Here is an 18,714-nt window from a genome sequence, read left to right as displayed (position 1 = left end):
TTCCTTCTGTATTCACTTGCATCTATTTCAGGTTCTTCCAATGCTTTCGAAAGATGCAGACCAAACTCCATTGGTATACAGGTAGAGTTACAGTCGCTCATGTCTGTTTCTTTCAGTATGCGTCGAGCATAAGCTTCTTGTTGGATCGAGATACCTCTCGCACTCTGTTTTACTTCTATGCCGAGGTAGTAGGTTAGTAGACCCAAGTCCGACATCTCAAACTTTGTAGACATTGCTTCTTTAAACCCCTTGATCGCTTTTAACGAGTTTCCAGTGATGAACAAGTCATCGACATATATAGCTACTATGAGTAGCGTATCTTTCTCTTCTTTGCGATAGACTGAGTTTTTCTTAGCACACTTTCTGAATCTTAAGCCTTTCAATATTTGATCCAGCTTCGTGTTCCATGCCCTGGGGGCTTGACGCAGTCCATACAATGCTTTCTTTAACTTGTAGACTTTATGCTCTTCACCTTTCTTTACGAACCCGTCTGGTTGCGTTACGTACACGTCTTCAATCAACTCACCATGTAGAAAGGCCGTTTTGACATCTAGGTGATGAATCTCCCATTTGCTTGCAGCAGCAAAGCCAACCAGTAGCCTTATAGTTTCAATCCGAGCCACTGGTGCGAAGACTTCATCAAAGTCTATACCATGTTCTTGAACATACCCTTTGGCGACGAGCCTTGACTTGTATTTATTTATACTGCCGTCCGCGTTTCTCTTAATCTTGAAAATCCACTTGAGTCCTATCAACTTCACTCCGTGTGGTTTCTCCACTAGCACCCATGTTTCATTCTTGTCTATGGATGCGATCTCATCCTTACAAGCACTTCTCCATCGTTTATCTTTGAGTGCTTCTTGTATTGACACTGGTTCATCGTTCAATGCAAGCAGTAACACTTCGCATTCTATATCAGCTAGCAACACATAGTCTTTAAGATAGTCAGGTTTGTTGGTCTGTCGAGACGAGCGTCTCACTTCTTGCGTAGGCTCGTGCTCCTCTTGTCCTATTTAGAACCAGCTTCCTCTGCTTGAGGTAGATTGGCTACGGTTTCTGCAGCATTATCTTCTTCTGTAGCTACAAACGGGCCGCTTCCACTGTCTTCTGAACTACCCCACGTCATGTGAAACATTCCAGGCTCAGGCTCAGTTTGGACTTGCTTACTTTCTCCCTTCCAATTCCAACGAGCCTTTTCATCGAAAATTACATCTCTACTTACAATTATACGTTTTGAAGTAGTATTGTAAAGTCTATAAGCCTTTGTCCCTGGTTCAATACCCAAGTGAACAGCAGCTTCTGACCGATCATCGAGCTTCTTTAGCTGACCTGAGTCTTTCTTTGCGTATGCCATGCACCCGAAGACTCTAATGTGAGATATGCTTGGTTTCTTTCCTTTTATACTTTCATAGGGAGTTTGATTAGACAAAGCCCTTGTAGGAACTCTATTAATCAAGTAGGTAGCATGTCGAACAGCCTCTCCCCATAAGTAATTAGGCACACTCATGGCTTTTAGTATGCTTCGTGTCATCTCCATTAGTGTCCGATTACTACGCTCCACTACGCCGTTCTGCTGCGGAGTATAGGGTGCTGTCAAATGCCTTCTTATGCCGTTGCTGTCACAGTATTTATTGAACTCGTGTGAAGTAAATTCACCACCTCTGTCTGTGCGTAGCGTCATTATCTCTTTGTTGAGATCCTTTTCAACCAGCTTCTTGAATGTTTTAAACTTTTCGAACGCGTCACTCTTATCTTTCATCAGTATCGACCACATATACCTTGTTCAGTCATCAATAATCACGAAGATGTATCGATTGTGAGAGAGAGTTGCAGGTGAGATTGGACCACAAAGGTCTGCGTGTAGGAGTTCGAGAGGACGTGACGACCTGAACATCGTTGCTTTTGGAAAAGGTCGTCGTGTCTGTTTCCCTACCAGGCATGAGTCACAGAGACGCTTTTCTTCACCTATCTCTGGTAGACCATATACCATTCCTTGTGTTGCCATAGCTTTTATCGTCTTGAAGCTTACATGGCCAAGTCTGGCATGCCATCTCCATGGTTCCTCCTCCAATCTAGTGTGTAGGCAGGTTGCTTTTCCCACTTGCAGTTTCAGTTTATAGAGACGATTTGCTGTTCTCATAACTTTAACCAGCAATCTCCCTTCAGGATCCTTTAGAGTCAAGTAGTTGTCTTTCATTCGAACATCGCAACCTTGCTCCGTTGCTTGTCCTAAGCTTAGGATGTTACTCCTTAGCTCAGGAATGAAGTAGATATCTGTAAGTAGTTTCTGCTCTCCTGTCTTAGCTTCAAAGAGAATAGAACCCTTGCCACTTATATCAACAAATGAACCATCTCCAAACTTTACTTTCCCTTTGATGTTTTCATTTATTTCGGAGAAGTAGGACCTCTCTCCGGTCATGTGGTTTGAAGCACCATTGTCCAAATACCAGATACCATCTTCCTTCGTGTCTGACTCAAGTCTCTTAGGCATGACCTTGCCTTCATTAAGGAACACTACCTCATGCATATATAGTACTTCATCTGCAACCTCTGTCTCTGCTTTGTTGAGCTCTTCCTCGTCTTTCTTTTCAGTACACACAGAAGCAAAGTGTCCCTTCTTCTTGCAATTATAGCACACGATCTGAGAATAGTCCTTCTTCTCTTTGGTTTTCTCGTCTGTGTTGCTCCTGCCACGACCTCTACCTCTGTTTCCTCGTCCACGTCCTCTGTTTTGACCTCTGCCTCTTCCTCCATTATCTGACCATCTTTGATCATATGACTTCTCAGAATTTGAGTATAGAGGACTTCCTTTTTGTTCAAACGGTTCATAACCTTTTATCCGTTCTTCATACGCTTTAAGCCTTCCGATAATGTCTTCAAAGCTAGTCGTCTTTAAGTCTAACAACTGCTCTAAAGAAGCTGTCATATGAATGAACTTCGGAGGTAAGCTGTTAAGGAACTTCTTCACGACCTTTGGTCCTTCAATACTTTGACCTAATGATGCCGCCTTAGAAGCAAGTTCTGATATCTTTCCTGAGAACGTGTCAATAGAGTCCGAGTCATCCATCTTTATACGATCGAACTCATTCATCAACGTTTGGAGTCGAGCTGATTTAACTCGTTATGCTCCTAGGTTTCTTGTCTTAATAGCTTCCCATATTGCTTTAGGGGAACCTAGATCTCCAACTTGCAAAATCAATCTTTCAGGTATCGACTGGAACAGAAGCACTGTTGCTACATCATTCTTCTCGTCGTCTTCTGTTCCTAGCTCAATTGTTTCCCAAACCTTATGAACACGCAGAAGAACTTTCATCCTCATTGCCCAAACTGTGTAGTTCGACGTTGTAAGCATCGGACAAACCATTGCTCCAGGTACGCCATCTTTTATCTTCACTAATGCCTTTGAATCCGTCATGGTTTATGCGATCAATAATAACCACAAGCTCTGATACCAAATGTTGGGATTGTGAAATCCCGTGTCCAACTCTATCTTATCTTATTAGTACGATATTGTCCACTTTGGGCCTAGGAGGCTAGCCCGTTTGGATTTACTTTTGGTTTCCTTCCCAAAAGGCCTCGTACTATTAGAGTTGGACATATCTTTATATATTAGACTTTTCTTTGTCTAATATCCGATGTGGGACTTAACTTGTTATCTCACAATATATATATATATATATATCTGATAAAATAAATATGTTTTATATTAGTTATAAAAATTATACATTAAAGATCACATAATGATATTCAGTGAAGTATAAAATTGACAGTTTCATTTAAAAAAAAATCTAGTAGTTTGTGATGAGGCTATGTTTCTGTTATTTGAAAACTCCCTTCGTTTTGCTTCAATACCATTTTAGATTCTGTTCACGTTGCAGAAATTTCACCAGAATTAAATAACAAATTACTAACTGGTATGCTTCCCTGATTTATTTCAGTCTCGAGTTTGTTATCGATTTTAGAAACTTATGAAAATTAATTCTACTACTTTTTAGGAAGATTCTAATACATTTTATCGAATTATTTTATCTAGTATGCATACTTATCTACCAACACAACAACAAGCTGTTTTAGTACAAGTGCCAAAAGAATACTCTGCCCCTTGTCTTCTGCAGAACGCAGTGCAGCCTCTGTCTCCTCCCCTTACACAAGGATTAAATTTGAAGCATTTTTGACGGTCCTCTATTCCAACACCTATTTAGCAATAAAAATTATTAAGACAATATGCACATTCAGATAAAGAGATGCAATCATGTACATGCACATAAGTAAAAAGAGGAATGTATAATAGTAATACCAGGACTGATAGTGGATATCGTACGACAATGAACACACGATATAACAAAAAAGATAGTGAAAACTAATGTGACTAAAGTTTTCATAATGATAGCCATTTTTGCAATATTTTCTTTTAATCTTTTTAGCCTTTTTTATTACGCTTAAGATGATTATTTATAAAATAACAGAATTATACATTAAATATAATTTTCTGGTCAAAGATAAAAGATATCTTCTAATTCATTTCTTTATTAGACTTATAGTCAAAAGAAAATATGCTTTGAATGGGAATCAAATAAAAATAAAAGATATCTTCTAATTTATTTCTCTGTTTTTATAGCTTCTTATTCCTCTAGTTTCTTTCTATGGTTCTCCATTTTTGTATTACATATCTTCTCTTTCCTTTCGTAGCTTTGCCTTAGTTTTTAAGTTTCCATCTTTGAATTAAGTTTTGTGAATTTGTTGTTTACAAAAAAAATAAAGAATAAAGTACTGTTCATATTGTTTTTCAAATCGGTCATATGTCAAAATAGTTTTTCAACAAGACTTCAATAGATCATAGATGCAATAACTCTTTCTTCTTCGTAATTTCAGGTTGTCGTGTTTTCCTTCTCCCTTTCTTTGGCCAGTACTCAGTTTTTGAATACTCCATGACTATTACATAGCCGGATTAATCGTTAGATTCATGCTTAAAAGTTAAAGCCATCACAAACATGCGTGTTTACCCTTTCTCCACTTTTCCATGAATAATACAAATTATTTTTTTGTTGATTATTTTTGTCTGCATAAGAACTAATTTTGTAATTGAAAGAAATTAAACTCATGAAAAAAAAAAAAAAATTAAACTCATGAAGTTCACTAAGAGAAATTATTGAACATGACTAAAACGGATCGACTCTGATGGGCCTGGGCTTCGTGTAGGGCAAGTAAGCGTAGACACTTCCGCCATCTAAATATTGCTGAAATACGATACGAGCCGATCCAGTCTCCGTTGTCGTTGATTTAAAGAGAGAAATGGCGAAGCGTTTTGATCCCGACGCTCAACTTGTGTGTTGGTGGAGAATATTCCAAGAGGGTGGTAGCAGTTGGCTCTGTAGGCTGTAGCGAGAGACAGAACCGGGAATCTGATTTCGCTTTGGTTAAGGAAGGATACAGTGTTATTTTTGCTGTGTTCGGTGGTATTCAAGTGAAGCCTGGAGAGCAAGAGTATGTCGGCTTTCAAACGGCGTTTCACTTGGCTATGCGCAGGACCGATGACTACACTTCATGATTGATGTGTTGGCTAGCAGCAAGAGAGTGTTCTGTTTTTTATTGCATGGCTTTTTAGAAATTCAATAATGTTAATACATGATCATGCAAACACCATCTAGTTGTGTCTACGTAGATATTACTGATTACAATGCTTATTAGTTATGTCGGCTGATTATGAGTAACAAAGAAACTATTTTGGTTTCTCTGTTCCAAGAATAGATAGCATCCCATATCTACTATTCAAGAAGCTTATTACATGTTCCAACTCCAATGGCTGCAGCAAGGTGCCAACCAGCGTGAAGGAACTGTGTCTCGGGGAAGAAATCATCAGCTATGAAAAGAGCACCTCCTAGTAATGAAGACATCTTGTGCACGATATGAGCTGTTTTTAGATCTGGATCCTTTACGCTTCTTTTAGCAAATGCAACCTGAGTCAAAAAAATGTGTCATTCAGTTAAGTTACATCAAGGAGTGTCAAGTGTCTCATGAACTTTAGTACCTCCATCATTCCGGTGTGAACAGCAGAGACCATTAGAGGTTGAAACGGTAGAACTAAAGCTGATGCAGCCATCAAGAACTTAGGGTTCTCATTCCTTAGAGCCCTTGAAAGACACTGTCCAATACGCAATCAAATCTAACCGGTTATATTGGCTAAAGACAGTAGAGCCGGTCCTGAACATAGCTAAATGAAACATTAGCATTGGTCAAACTTAATATAAATGTGAAAATAGATCCTTAAATTATTATAATTTTTTTAAACTAAAATCTTTATTAAATTGTTTAAGGCTCCCAAAATCTCAGGGCCTGCTGAGACATGAATTGAAGATGGGTTAAGAAGAGTGGAGCTTACTACTGTTGTTGTGGCAATCATGGTATAATCTAACCATCTCAGGTACTTCCTCAACTTTCCTCTAGAGGCATGATACAGACTCGAAGCGATTCCAACTCCAATAAGAGAGTTTGCGTACACCTTTGTGTTCAAATTCTTCCTATATTTGCATATCCTCTTGTCAGAGAAAGTCTACGTACAAATGGATTTACCAAAGAGAGCGAGCATTTACCTTGGTGCTTGCATTCCAAGGAAGATGAAAGGAAGCGAAGTAGCCACATTAGCTGCTGTTTCTAAGACACTCTGGTCCCCTGTCAGTACATGATTGATTCGTGAGAATTGGAAGACAAAGATGGAAGGAGTCATGGTGGTTTTTATAATACCGCGAATGCAGCAATGGATTGGCCTTAGACATGGAGGTCTTTGTTGCCAAACACGTCTGTGAAAAAAAAAGAGAAACCAAGTTATTACTATTACCATTTTAGGACGGTTAAAAAACACGTACTCGATGAAAAGTCTTTGATTTGTTCCCATTTCTGAGGATTTATTGGTCTGAAAGTCACCAACTTGGGTTGTTCGGTCGTATGAGAAAGGCGACACGACGTGAACTCCATGGATACCCTCAAGGGCGTTGCTTGACTTTGTTGCAGTTTGTAGGCTCATTGGCTCTTTCGCAGAACCACACAACAAGACAACTCTCTTCTTTACTTGCTGGCTGTTTCTTGTTTGTTCTGCTCTGTAATGATCAAAAAAAAAAAAACATAAACATATAATGGAGACAAGTCGTTGTAGGTTCTGTTATTCCACAAGTTGTATGCTAGATTCTATGTGATCCGAATCGTAGTTGCGTCTTCACTTATATATTACAGAACAAGCAAGAAACAGCTAGAGAGAGAGAGAGAGAGATCGAACCTGGAGGAATGGCCTTAATGTGAGAAAGTGCTGGAGAAGAAGTGCATAAATATTGGAAAAGGAGCAAGTAGAAGAGGAAGATGAGAGAATATAGCGAGAGAGATGCGAATGAGTCAAGAATCTTCCTCCTGAACTCTCCTACTCCACGGCATATTCTCATCATCATTATTCTTATTGGGGTTACCCGGCCCGGTTTTTCCGGGTTAGAAACCGGTTTGATCCGAAACTCATGTTCATGCATGGGTTTATAATATGGGCCATATAAAGGGGGAAGCCCAATCTATGAATAGAACTGGGCTGTGCGGTGATGCACGTCCTGTGAAATGTTCTCTCAAGTTTCTTGACGTTGGATTTTGATTTGGTTTTGTCTTCGTCTTTGTTAGTCATTTTGAACCTTTTTTTTATAATTAACTTTGGAGTATCCCAAACGTATGGAAAGATCTAGAATAATCCTGCAGTCTACAAATAGATCTTCTCTCTGAAGTTTTATTAGTCATTCTGAACTTTTTTGTTATTTTGACCAATCTTTCCATCGAAAATTATTGTTTGTTATTTCAGTTTCAGATATCTTTTACTTTGACCTTCGAATTTTAGTGGGTGGTACATAGTCATTCAGCCAAACTACCATCTAAAAAACTATCCAGTCTAGCTATGGAGATTGAAACCTGGCTCAAATCTTTTGGACATTTACTTTCGACAAATAATTATGGATTCAATTCAAGATAAATTTGCAATGAATTAGTATATCTAAATATTTTCTTAAGTATGAAACTTTCTATCATATTTTTTGGAAATGATAGTTATCTAACTCATTTATTTCAGTGCGAATCTCGATTTATTTTAGACTTTTAATTTCGTTGGAAATGGCAATATTAAAATTTGCTATGAATAAATGAGTTAGTGATCGAACCATCATTTTTAAAAACAAATATGTTATAAAATTCATATGATAAAATATGATAGAGAGTATATAACAAATTAAGAGTTCACGATTGTAAAGATTTGAAAAAAAACTACTATTTAAAATAAGGGCACAAAATACTTAGCACTACCAAAGTACATATGTTGTTTTTTTATCGACTTTCGGATCACAACGGGCCGGCCCGATAGCCCAAACCCTCATAGAGGGGAAGGCCTCACTTTAGAAGGCATGAAGGGGTCGAACCCATGATGTCAAGGTCCCAAAGGGACTGTCAAATGGCCACTAGACCATGAGCTACTCGGCACATATGTTTGTTTAATACTCCTAGATTAAAACTGCTAGTAATATACCGACTTAATAAAAAAGAGTATGTGACTTGATGTCAGAAAACCCAAAACTGAGTTCGCTATTATTTTTATACTAGATAATAACCTGCATCATGCACAAAATAAGATATTTTATGAAATATTTGCTAAATGGATTAAGTTTTTTTATTTATATTTATTAAATAATAATAAAAGGTAAATGAAATGTATTTTAAGAATTAGATCAAGATACAATTGTAAAATTATTTAAACTTTTATCAATTCAATACATATTTCTAAAATTTTGAAATTATTTTTTTATAAAATTTTAATATGTTATAATTAAAGTTAAATGATATTAAAATATATATATATATATATATATAGTATAATTTTAGTATGAATATCTAATATCTATCTAATGAGGTGTACTCATATGATTTATGATTATTAGTATTTTTTACCAAAAAATTATACCATTGATCACAAATTCTTTTTAACAGTTTTAGTAGTTTATAATCATTTTAAAAAAATTAAAAATAAAACAGATACAAAAAATCTAAAATTTAGTTATATTGGTAGTATGACAGTATTAATTATTTTAAATATATAAAAATAAACAAAAGTGATAGAAGATATCCAAATAATTATCATATTTTTATTGTTCAATATCATTATTTATCATTGTATTGTAAATCACATTTGATAGTTTCATAAATTTTATTTAAAGAAAGAATAATGAAAATTTGTTTATGAACAGTTGACTAATAAATGATCCACTTTTTTTTAACGTCTGATTAATTATGCTTTCTACAGCCGATAATTCTACCATCACATGAGAATGCACGTCTGACTGCATCGCTCCGAGCCGTCCTATGAGATCCATGTTTGATGATACGCCTTTACACCATGCTGAAGACCTTTTGTAACCCTTTTTCTCCATGATCTGTATAATTTACGTTTTCTTGGGTTTGAAACGCAGACCTCTTGGTATAGAAGCATTAATGAAACCTTTAGTCAAACCACTGGATTAAGGGGGCTTCCATTTCAGTTTTATAATATAAATAGTAAGTTCAGTTTTTTTTTTTAATATCAGTTACGAGAAGATGTACGGTGTTAACATCTAAGAATTATAGTTACTGTTGTAATTTAAAAATAATTTTCTATTAATATATAAAAATAATGCCGTATTGGAATTATCTATTTAGAAATTAATAAAAATTGTTTTTAAGAGGCTGAGAATGAGTTAAACACAAACTTATTAATGTATACTGTATGCTAAATTCAGATCTGCCTGCTTGCACATATATTTTTATTAAAATTATGTTTAATATTTTTTTATCAACAGATTTTGTTTTATATAAACTAAAACATATATTTGAGTATTAGATGTGCTTGTTTACAGTTTGATACTATTTATAATTTATTTTTTATTTTAAATTTAATTTATGACTTAAATTTTAAATTTAATATATTATATATGCTATGAAATTTATGTTAATAGCATAAAACATAAATATTCAACTTCATTATAGTTGTATTTTGTTTTTGATCACTTGGAGCTTTTATTTTCAATGTCTCAGCTTAACTATGCTCGTCTTCCGGTTCTCAAATGCACAATTCGGTTGATCAGTACAACTCTGAATATGCCTGGAGTTTTCACGACAAGGATGTAAGAAAATTTCAAAGAGTAGCCGCAATCATTATTTTGAAACAAATTTGATCAGGGGATGAGGACGGTCTGTGAAGTATCTAGAGTCTTTGGTTTTAACTGTGACGATTAAAAAATAATAGAAACAAAGAAGAAAGAAATGAAGATGATCAAAATAATAGGAATAGTTGTTGTTTTTTCTTGTTTTTCCCGGATTTAATAAGTAATAATTTTATTCTATAATTTCTTAAATTAAAAGGAATGAAAAATAACATTAAAAAAAATTCCTCATAAATAATGTCAAAGTTAAGAAATGAAGAGGAATTAATTATTCTTGCTCGTTCCTGTGGTCACCATTTAGACTTCATCTTGTAACCGCAAAATGTTTACACATATTTTTTAGGGAAATTGGGCTTTATAACCACCAAAAAAATTATAATTCAATCTATAACTAAAAACTCTATTTTTTCACTGTATCATGTGTCTTTTATATAATATTGCCGTATTGCCCTCTGTTGTAACCGGTAAAACCTGCAAAAAAAAAATTAATAATCATTATATTTTAAAAATAATTTGTGTTCAGTAGAAAGTCACACATCCACACATAATTTTTTCTTCTTCTTCCCTGTTTCTTCGTGTTCCTCTCTCTCTCTCAAATTTCTGTTTTTTTTATACGACGAACACATAAATCTCTGTCACATAGCTTCAATCACCTCTACATGTACAACCAGCACAACCATCATCATCATCGTTTGTTTCATCGCCGCCACCGTATTTACTCCGTCATCATCTCCGTAATTTTTACCTTTCTTCTTTTTCGAGAAATTAAATCGTTTGATTCTCAGATTTGGGAGAGAGCAATGAGACGGACACGATTATCAGAGTTGATTTTTGCAAGAGTATAACATCTTTGCATTCTCGGTGGGTGGCTGAAGGGAAGGTTTCTCTGATTGTGAAATCGATGGTGTCTTGTTTGACGGAAGAGGAGACACGGCAACATGAAGTAACAACGGCCAGTTCTTCTTCCCAGATGTGTCTTGTTGTTTTCTACCTTTTTGTTACTATACTATTTTATTATGTTCTATTCCATTTGACGATTAATAAAGAGTGTTCTATTTTGTTTAGATATATATTTTGTAATTTTCTTAATATCTAACTATCATTACATGTTTTGAATCTGTAAAAACCGTACTATGATTTATATTGTATAGTTTAATATTATATAATATGATTTAATATTGCATAATATTGCATACATTTTTATATTTTGATATTTGGGTTTAGGGTTTAGTGATTATAGTTTAGGGTTTATAGTTTAGGGTTTACTAATTAGAAGGTGAGGGGTTATGGTTGGAGTCATTATTAACTTCTTTCATGCAATCATAGATATTTCATAATTTCACCAGTATGTACTATTCTATTTATTTTGTTCCATTCTATTTGGGTTTAGGGTTTATATTTGGATTTATGGTTTATATTTGGGTTTAGGTTCGCTGATTAGAGTTTAGGGTTTAGTATTTTAGGGGATGGGGTGGGGTTGGGATAAAGTTTAGGGTTCACTGATTAGAGTTGAGGATTTAGTATTGGAACTACATTTTCTCTATTTCTATTCTATATGACTCATGTAGAATGGTAATGTATTTTACTGGCATTTTAAAATTTGAGTTTAGTTTATGGAAAATTGGGGTTAAACACTGGTTAAGGTTTAGATTTTGATATTTGGGTTCATATTTGTTCCATTCTATTTGGGTTTAGGGTTTATATTTGGATTTATGGTTTATATTTGGGTTTAGGTTCGCTGATTAGTGTTTAGGGTTTAGTATTTTAGGGGATGGTGTGGGGTTGGGATAAAGTTTAGGGTTCACTGATTAGAGTTGAGGATTTAGTATTGGAACTACATTTTCTCTATTTCTATTCTATATGACTCATGTAGAATGGTAATGTATTTTACTGGCATTTTAAAATTTGAGTCTAGTTTATGGAAAATTGGGGTTAAACACTGGTTAAGGTTTAGATTTTGATATTTGGGTTAACGTTTAGTGATTAGAGTATAGGGTTTAGGGTTTATTATTTAGAAGGTGAGGAGGTATGGTTGGGATCAATATTAACCTCTTCCATAAAATCATAGACATTTCATATTTTCACCAATATGTACTATGTTATTTATTTTGTTTCATTCTATTTGGGTTTAGGGTTTATGTTTTAGTTTAGGGTTTATATTTACGTAAGGGTTTAGTAATTCGGGTTTAGGGTTTAGCATTTAGAAGGTGACGGGGTATGTTTGAGGTTAACATTAATTTCTTCAATGCAATTATAGACATTTCATAATTTCTTCAATATGTATTATGTTATTTAGTTTTTTCTATTTTATTTGGATTTTGGTTTAAAATTTAGATTTATTATTTATATTTGGGTTTAGGATTTATTGATTAGAGTTTATGATTTAGTATTTAGGGGTTAAGGTGTGATTAGAATAAGGTTTAGTATCTAGGGTTTGGGGTTGGGATATGTTTAGTATTACAGATTGTAGATTATGTTATATAATCTATACTATTTCGGTTATATGGAATAGAGCATTCGGTGTATGTGTATGTGACTAATAAAAGCGTAACGTGGATGATTCCTTCTTTCTAATGAAATAAGACTACGTGGACACACAGAACACATTATTACCGGATAATGGCAAAGAGGAAGGGTATAACCGGATGAATTAGGGTGTAAATGTTAGTTTCTATATTATGTCAAAATCAATGTCACTCACTTAATTTCTCCTCTAAATATGGCTAGTTGGCAAATAAGCCCTATTTTTTTATCTTATTTGGTATCTTATGCCGTGTACAAAGTACAAACCCCATGTGGGTATTAAACGAAATGTGTGGGACAACAAAACAAAGACTGAAACTGAGTTTGTTATTATATGTAGATTATTTGTACTATATTCAACTTATATTTTTATAAACAAGAAAAAATTAATTTTATTAATATTTTGTTGGCTTCACAAATCCTCACTGCAAACGAAGAAACAGTATAATAATTTTTTTTGGAGTATTAAAATTAAATATTTCATTAAAAGCATCCTTATATAAAAGTACAGCAAACTTTGGTTGATCATTATTGTTAATTTTGAAATTAAGTTTTAATACATTAATACTATATTAATATTTAAAATATAAATATAAAATATATTAACATTTTATTGATGGATGTAATAAAAAAAATTGAGAACTCTACATTAAGGTTTATATATTACTGTTTCGAATTTCTGAAATCTATCAATAAAATAGGAATATTATTTTATATCTATTTATAAAGTTCTTTTTTTGGTAAGATATTATCATTAAAAACGCGCTTACTGCTTACGGTCTTACGAACTCTTAAAGCATTTCAAAGTCGTCTATCAAAGCATTTTCGTTGGTAAAGAGAGCAAAGCAGCCAGTAAATAAACATGGCAGAGTCTTCTTCTCTATTAGGAGAGCTTGAGGTTGAAGTTGAAATCAAAGCTCCTGCTGCAGAGTTCTACCACATGTACGCTGGAAGACCACATCATGTGTCCAGAGCCGGACCTGAAGATTTAAGACCCTATTCAAAATAATAAAAATTGTGTAATTTTATCTAATTTTTTTTTATTTTTTGAAAAAACTAAATTTAAATGACTTCTTTTAAAATAATAATTGAAACTTAAAAATAAATAAAATTTGGTGTAATATTTATTATAATTTTGTTAAATAAATTTATTATTTACATTATTTTATAAACTATTTGGTCATTTTTATCTTGTATTTAGCACTTTAAATATAATTATACTAATACATATAAGAGTTTTTTTAAAAGGGGCCCCACAAAATATGGGGTCCATACAAATGTTTCATATGTGTTGGTTCAAGCCCGCCTCGCCATGTGTCCAAGGCCACTCCAGGCAATGTGATCTGCACGACGGAGAGTGGGGCAAAGTTTGGCAGTATCATCTCTTGGAACTACATGCATGGTACGTATTTTTTGCTCGAATAATCTATAAGATATCATATGTATATTTTTGAATTTATACATAATGCTGCAAAAATATAGATTTTTATGGTAAATGGTTCGTTTTGGGTGTAGATGGAAAAGCAAAGGTGGCGAAAGAGAGGATCGAAGTGGTGGAACCGGAGAAGAAACTTATAAAGTTTAAGGTTTTAGAGGGAGATCTTATGGAAGAGTTCAAGAGCTTTTTGATTACGATCCAGGTTACCCCTAAGCAAGGAGGAAATGGAAGTATTGTGAAGTGGCACTTCGAGTATAAGAATTTGATGAGAACGTCTCTCACCCTGAAACTTTGCTCCCGTTCTTTGCCGATATGATCAAAGAGATCGACGAACACCTCTTGTCCGAGATATAAAGGTGGAGTTGTTTTTGTTTATTCCCGTACGTTTTCTATAATTTTAATGTTTTTTTTGGAGTATAATATGTTTTTCATGCTTGTCTCAATAACTATGCTCTTTCAAGATTAAGATTGGATTCTTCAAGTTATAATGGATAGTGAGTTAATGTTGTAAGTTGCAAATACGAAGCTTGTGAATGTATGCTTTGATTATTAATTTGATAACAAAGCGCCTAAAATTTACGCGGAATGAAGACACGGAATGAATATTATATATAAAAATTACTTATACATGTTGTTATTTATTTTGTTTTCATTACGTATTATGAAATAATAAACATATTGAATAATTGAGAACCGAGTACCTATTATGTATCTAATTAAATTTGAATAATCACATAAGTCAATATAATCCATCTTGTTTATTTACAATAATTTTTATTGGTAAATAAATATAAACAATCATTTTATTTATTTTATATATTATATAATTAAATTTAAATGATATAGACACATATATATAGTATATTTTAATATGGATATTTATTAATTGAAGCTTCCTACCTACTCATATAATTTTATTAACGTTTTTATATTTTTTTACCAAAAATAATTAAACCATTAATCACAAAATTTTCAATGTGAGATTTTTAATAATTTATAATCATTTTTAAAAATTCAATTCAAATCTTAAAATTAAACTATTAAGGTCTCAAAAACAATTAAACAATTGATCACAAATATTTTAATGTTATAACAAAAACAATTAAACAATTGATCACAAATATTTTAATGTTAGACTTGTGACAATATTAGTAGTTTATAGTCTTTTTAGAAAATTCAAAATATAACATCTAGGAAAAAAATTTAAATTTTTTATTATATGATTAATTTGATTGTTTTGTTTCTTTTAAGAATATAAAATTAAATAAAAATGATGAAGGATACAATTTTTTTTTTCAAATCTTTATTATTCAAAATGATTAATTTTCATATATATGTTAATCATATTAGACAATTTCGTAGATTTTAATTTAAGAAAAAGAATTAAAAATATTTTTTACACTAATAATTATTTTATATTAGTTTAATAAAAAATATAATATATGTTTAGATGAACCAATTAATTTTTTAAAAAATTCTAAAAATAATCCTAGTGAATCCATAAACTTTTTTAGTTAGAAGTATAATATAAAAAAAAAGTAATAAACAAAAATTGAATCGAAGGCACTATATTTTTTTGTTCACCAAAACTAAGAATAATTAATCAAGTTAATTTAATCAGAAAATCAGAAATAGGAAGCATGATCGGACCCTGCACCATAAGACATCCGTCCTCCCATGTGCGGTGGGGACTAGGAACGATACGGTCTGAAAAAAGAAAGGAGAAATTATCAAATTGCCAAGCGATTTTGGTGTAGCCCACTGCTAAGTTTTCGATTTTCCAAAAAATATTAAAATGAGAGGATCCTTTTTAGGCTATGTATTAGACTTCGGCTCTTGAACTCTTCTTTTGAGCCGACACGAAGCTGTATAGATTTCGGTCCATAACTTCTCCATTAATTCAACTAAACAAAGGAGAGAACTCCATTTATGTTTATTTTTACTATGCAAAATTTTTCTTTAACCTCAAATTAACTCTTTTTAACTTTTTGGTTGAAATGTTGAAGTGCCTTACATATGATAGTATATCTGCTGACTTTATATCCAAGCCACACATTTGGTCAAACCAAGAGTTAATTGGAAGAGACCAAATGCCAGCTGAAAAAAATCTGCTGTCCAGAAGATGTTAGCTTTGATAATGTTGTTTTTAATCCAAGCCACCCATAGATACTATACGTTTTTGAGCTTTGAGAAGAGGACATCAGCTGCCTATGAAAGTATATCTCACGGACAGTTACGTTGAGTGCCTTGCATATCAATATTGTGTAGATAAGACTGATTCTTGGTAAAAAGAAAAGACAGATTCAAAATATAAATTAAGACTGACTCTTGGCAGACAGCTTCAGCAATTTTGAGAAAACATATATATATATATATATATATACATATATATATATATATATATATATATTTGCAACTAGGTCTCGTGGTCTGGTGGTAAAGGAACCTCGGCTGAGGTGTCCGCCATCACGAGTTCGAACCCTGACCATAACATGATTTCCGTTTGGCCTCCAGGACCTTCCTTGCCAGTTCCGATTGGACGCGGTGGAATAGTCAGACTAAGTGAGAGGTCCGGATACCTGGATTATCAAAAAAAAAAAAAATATATATATATATATATATTTGCTCAAAAAATATATTTTAAAATTGTAACAAACTTTGATTATAAAACTAAATTTCAATTGCCACGTATGGATGACTGGTGGTAAAGGAACATCGGCTGAAGTGCCCGCCATCACGAGTTCGAATCCCGGCCACAACGGATTTAACATGGTTTCCATTTGGCCTCCAGAACCTTTCTCGTCAGTTTCGGTTGGACGCGGTGGAATAGTCGGACTAAGTGAGAGGTCCGAATACCTGGATTATCAAAAAAATATATATATATATATATATATATATATTTGCTCAAAAATATATTTTAAAATTGTAACAAACTTTGATTATAAAACTAAATGTCAATTGCCACGTATGGATGAACAGTCTACTCGCTGACATTTGCTTGATATATATTTGTAGAAAGTCGCTGGGTCCAATCAACTTCATAAAAAGTATTAATCAAACAATACTACTATATCCACTAAAGATGTTTAGATCTAATAATTCAAACATTTATGGATAAGTACACATATTGCTAGATTTTATAATGTTTTAAAATACTATTTATAATTTTATCCCATCCTTTAATCATCCCAGAAGTCGACTTTTCTCACCATTTCCTCTATAAAAAGCGCCAGAAACTGTTAAAGGATTACAAGTCAAAAAGAAACAATTCTTCCTATTAGAGAAAGAGAAGAAGCAAAGCCCCAGAAGAAATAAAAATTGCAGAAATGGAGGACATGCCAGAATCTTCCCTTGTAGGAGAAGTTGAGGTAGAAGTTGAGATCAAAGCACCGGCAGAAAAGTTCTACGAGATGTACACCGGAAAAGCACACCATGTCGCCGAAGCCACTCCTCAAAACGTGCAGGCATGTGATCTGCACGACGGAGATTGGGGCACACTTGACAGTGTCATCGTCTGGAACTATGTTCATGGTATGTGAATCAAAACATAACATTTTAGAAGATCTGAACACATATATAATATTTTCCAACGAAATAATATATTTGATTGGTAACTGGTAAACACTTTGTTTTGGATGTAGATGGGCAGGAAAAGGTGGCTAAAGAGAGGATTGAATTAGTGGAGCCGGAAAAGAAACTGGTTAAGTTCAGGGTCATAGAGGGAGACCTAATGGACGACTTCAAGAGTTTATTGATCACGATCCAGGTGAGTCCTGAGCAAGGAGGGCTTGGAAGTGTTGTGAAGTTGCATTTTGATTATGAGAAGATCCATGAGAACGTGGTTCACCCTGAGACTCTGCTTCCATTTTTCGTTCAGATGATCAAAGAGATCGACCAACACCTTATGTCCGAGGAATAGAGGACCTTTTTTCGTATATTTTATGTGTGTGTGTGTTTCCATGCTTGTCTCAGTATTGTGCTCTATCTGTAGTGTAATACTTTTTTATAATTTGAACATTATATATATGTTGTACTATTGATATTAATAAAATTGTATTGGGATAACGTAGTTTAGTGGTTTTTCCTAGTATTAGTATATTTGTGTCGTAATACGAATGTAAATTCGATTCGGTAGTCTGTGTGCAGAGTTATAGATGACAAAAAAACTAATTTGCTATCATTACAGTTTTAGGAAGAAATTTAATTAGAAGTTGAAGTAATTTTTATTAAAACGACAAATTCATTATTATTCAAACATATAATTTCCATTTGGTACAATAATATGTAAACTATTTTGGCTTCTTGTTTAATACACAACCTATTTTTCGATGCCTAATTAATACATAAATTTTTGAAAATCGCAAGTTTTACAATGCCAAACTAATGACATCACCCTATTAAAGGGATTCGTTAAAACGTTGTTAGTTTTAATCAGAAAAAGTTTATGAAAAATATGATTGGTTATATGATATGTTGTGAATATTGATTATTTAACTAACCAATTGAACCTCTTGATTATTGCTTGTGTTTGGGTTTGGGTTGGGA

The 18,714-nt window shown here is 33.4% G+C and overlaps 2 protein-coding genes and 1 pseudogene across 3 annotated transcripts; 2 read left to right on the top strand and 1 right to left on the bottom strand.

Moving 5' to 3' along the window:
- Window positions 1–3,956: 3,956 nt before the first annotated feature.
- On the bottom strand, window positions 3,957–7,455 carry LOC103829290. 2 transcript variants are annotated; one of them, XM_009104949.3, is made up of 8 exons: window positions 7,271–7,455; window positions 6,860–7,094; window positions 6,742–6,797; window positions 6,591–6,669; window positions 6,380–6,518; window positions 6,029–6,142; window positions 4,298–5,957; window positions 3,957–4,194 (listed from the first exon to the last, which is right to left on the bottom strand). In XM_009104949.3, exons 2-7 carry the CDS (start codon window positions 6,970–6,972, stop codon window positions 5,766–5,768), a joined length of 693 nt encoding a protein of 230 aa, XP_009103197.1. In that variant the 5' UTR covers window positions 6,973–7,094; window positions 7,271–7,455; the 3' UTR covers window positions 3,957–4,194; window positions 4,298–5,765. The 2 variants fall into 2 exon arrangements, with proteins under 2 accessions (XP_009103197.1, XP_009103196.1); XM_009104948.3 differs by having other exon boundaries at window positions 6,864–7,094; window positions 7,271–7,453.
- A 5,758-nt stretch (window positions 7,456–13,213) lies between these two features.
- On the top strand, window positions 13,214–15,727 carry LOC103829289 (annotated as a pseudogene).
- A 1,491-nt stretch (window positions 15,728–17,218) lies between these two features.
- On the top strand, window positions 17,219–18,262 carry LOC103829288 (MLP-like protein 34). The gene is made up of 2 exons (XM_009104945.3): window positions 17,219–17,700; window positions 17,811–18,262. Exons 1-2 carry the CDS (start codon window positions 17,496–17,498, stop codon window positions 18,086–18,088), a joined length of 483 nt encoding a protein of 160 aa, XP_009103193.1. The 5' UTR covers window positions 17,219–17,495; the 3' UTR covers window positions 18,089–18,262.
- Window positions 18,263–18,714: the final 452 nt, after the last annotated feature.

The sequence above is a fragment of the Brassica rapa genome, chromosome A07 (assembly GCF_000309985.2).
Source record: "Brassica rapa cultivar Chiifu-401-42 chromosome A07, CAAS_Brap_v3.01, whole genome shotgun sequence".
Classification (NCBI taxonomy): Eukaryota; Viridiplantae; Streptophyta; class Magnoliopsida; order Brassicales; family Brassicaceae; genus Brassica; species Brassica rapa.
The sequence above is the reverse complement of the archived record's forward strand: the minus strand, read 5'-3'. Positions and strand labels throughout refer to the sequence as shown.

Coding starts and splice junctions, on each gene's coding strand:
- LOC103829290 (XM_009104948.3), bottom strand. CDS start 7,021: ATGAGCCTACAAACTGCAACAAAGTCAAGCAACGCCCTTGAGGGTATC. Junction 6,670..6,741: donor AATCCATTGCTGCATTCGCG/GTATTATAAAAA, acceptor ATGTACTGACAG/GGGACCAGAGTGTCTTAGAA. Junction 6,519..6,590: donor CTTGGAATGCAAGCACCAAG/GTAAATGCTCGC, acceptor ATGCAAATATAG/GAAGAATTTGAACACAAAGG.
- LOC103829288 (XM_009104945.3), top strand. CDS start 17,496: ATGGAGGACATGCCAGAATCTTCCCTTGTAGGAGAAGTTGAGGTAGAA. Junction 17,701..17,810: donor CGTCTGGAACTATGTTCATG/GTATGTGAATCA, acceptor TTTTGGATGTAG/ATGGGCAGGAAAAGGTGGCT.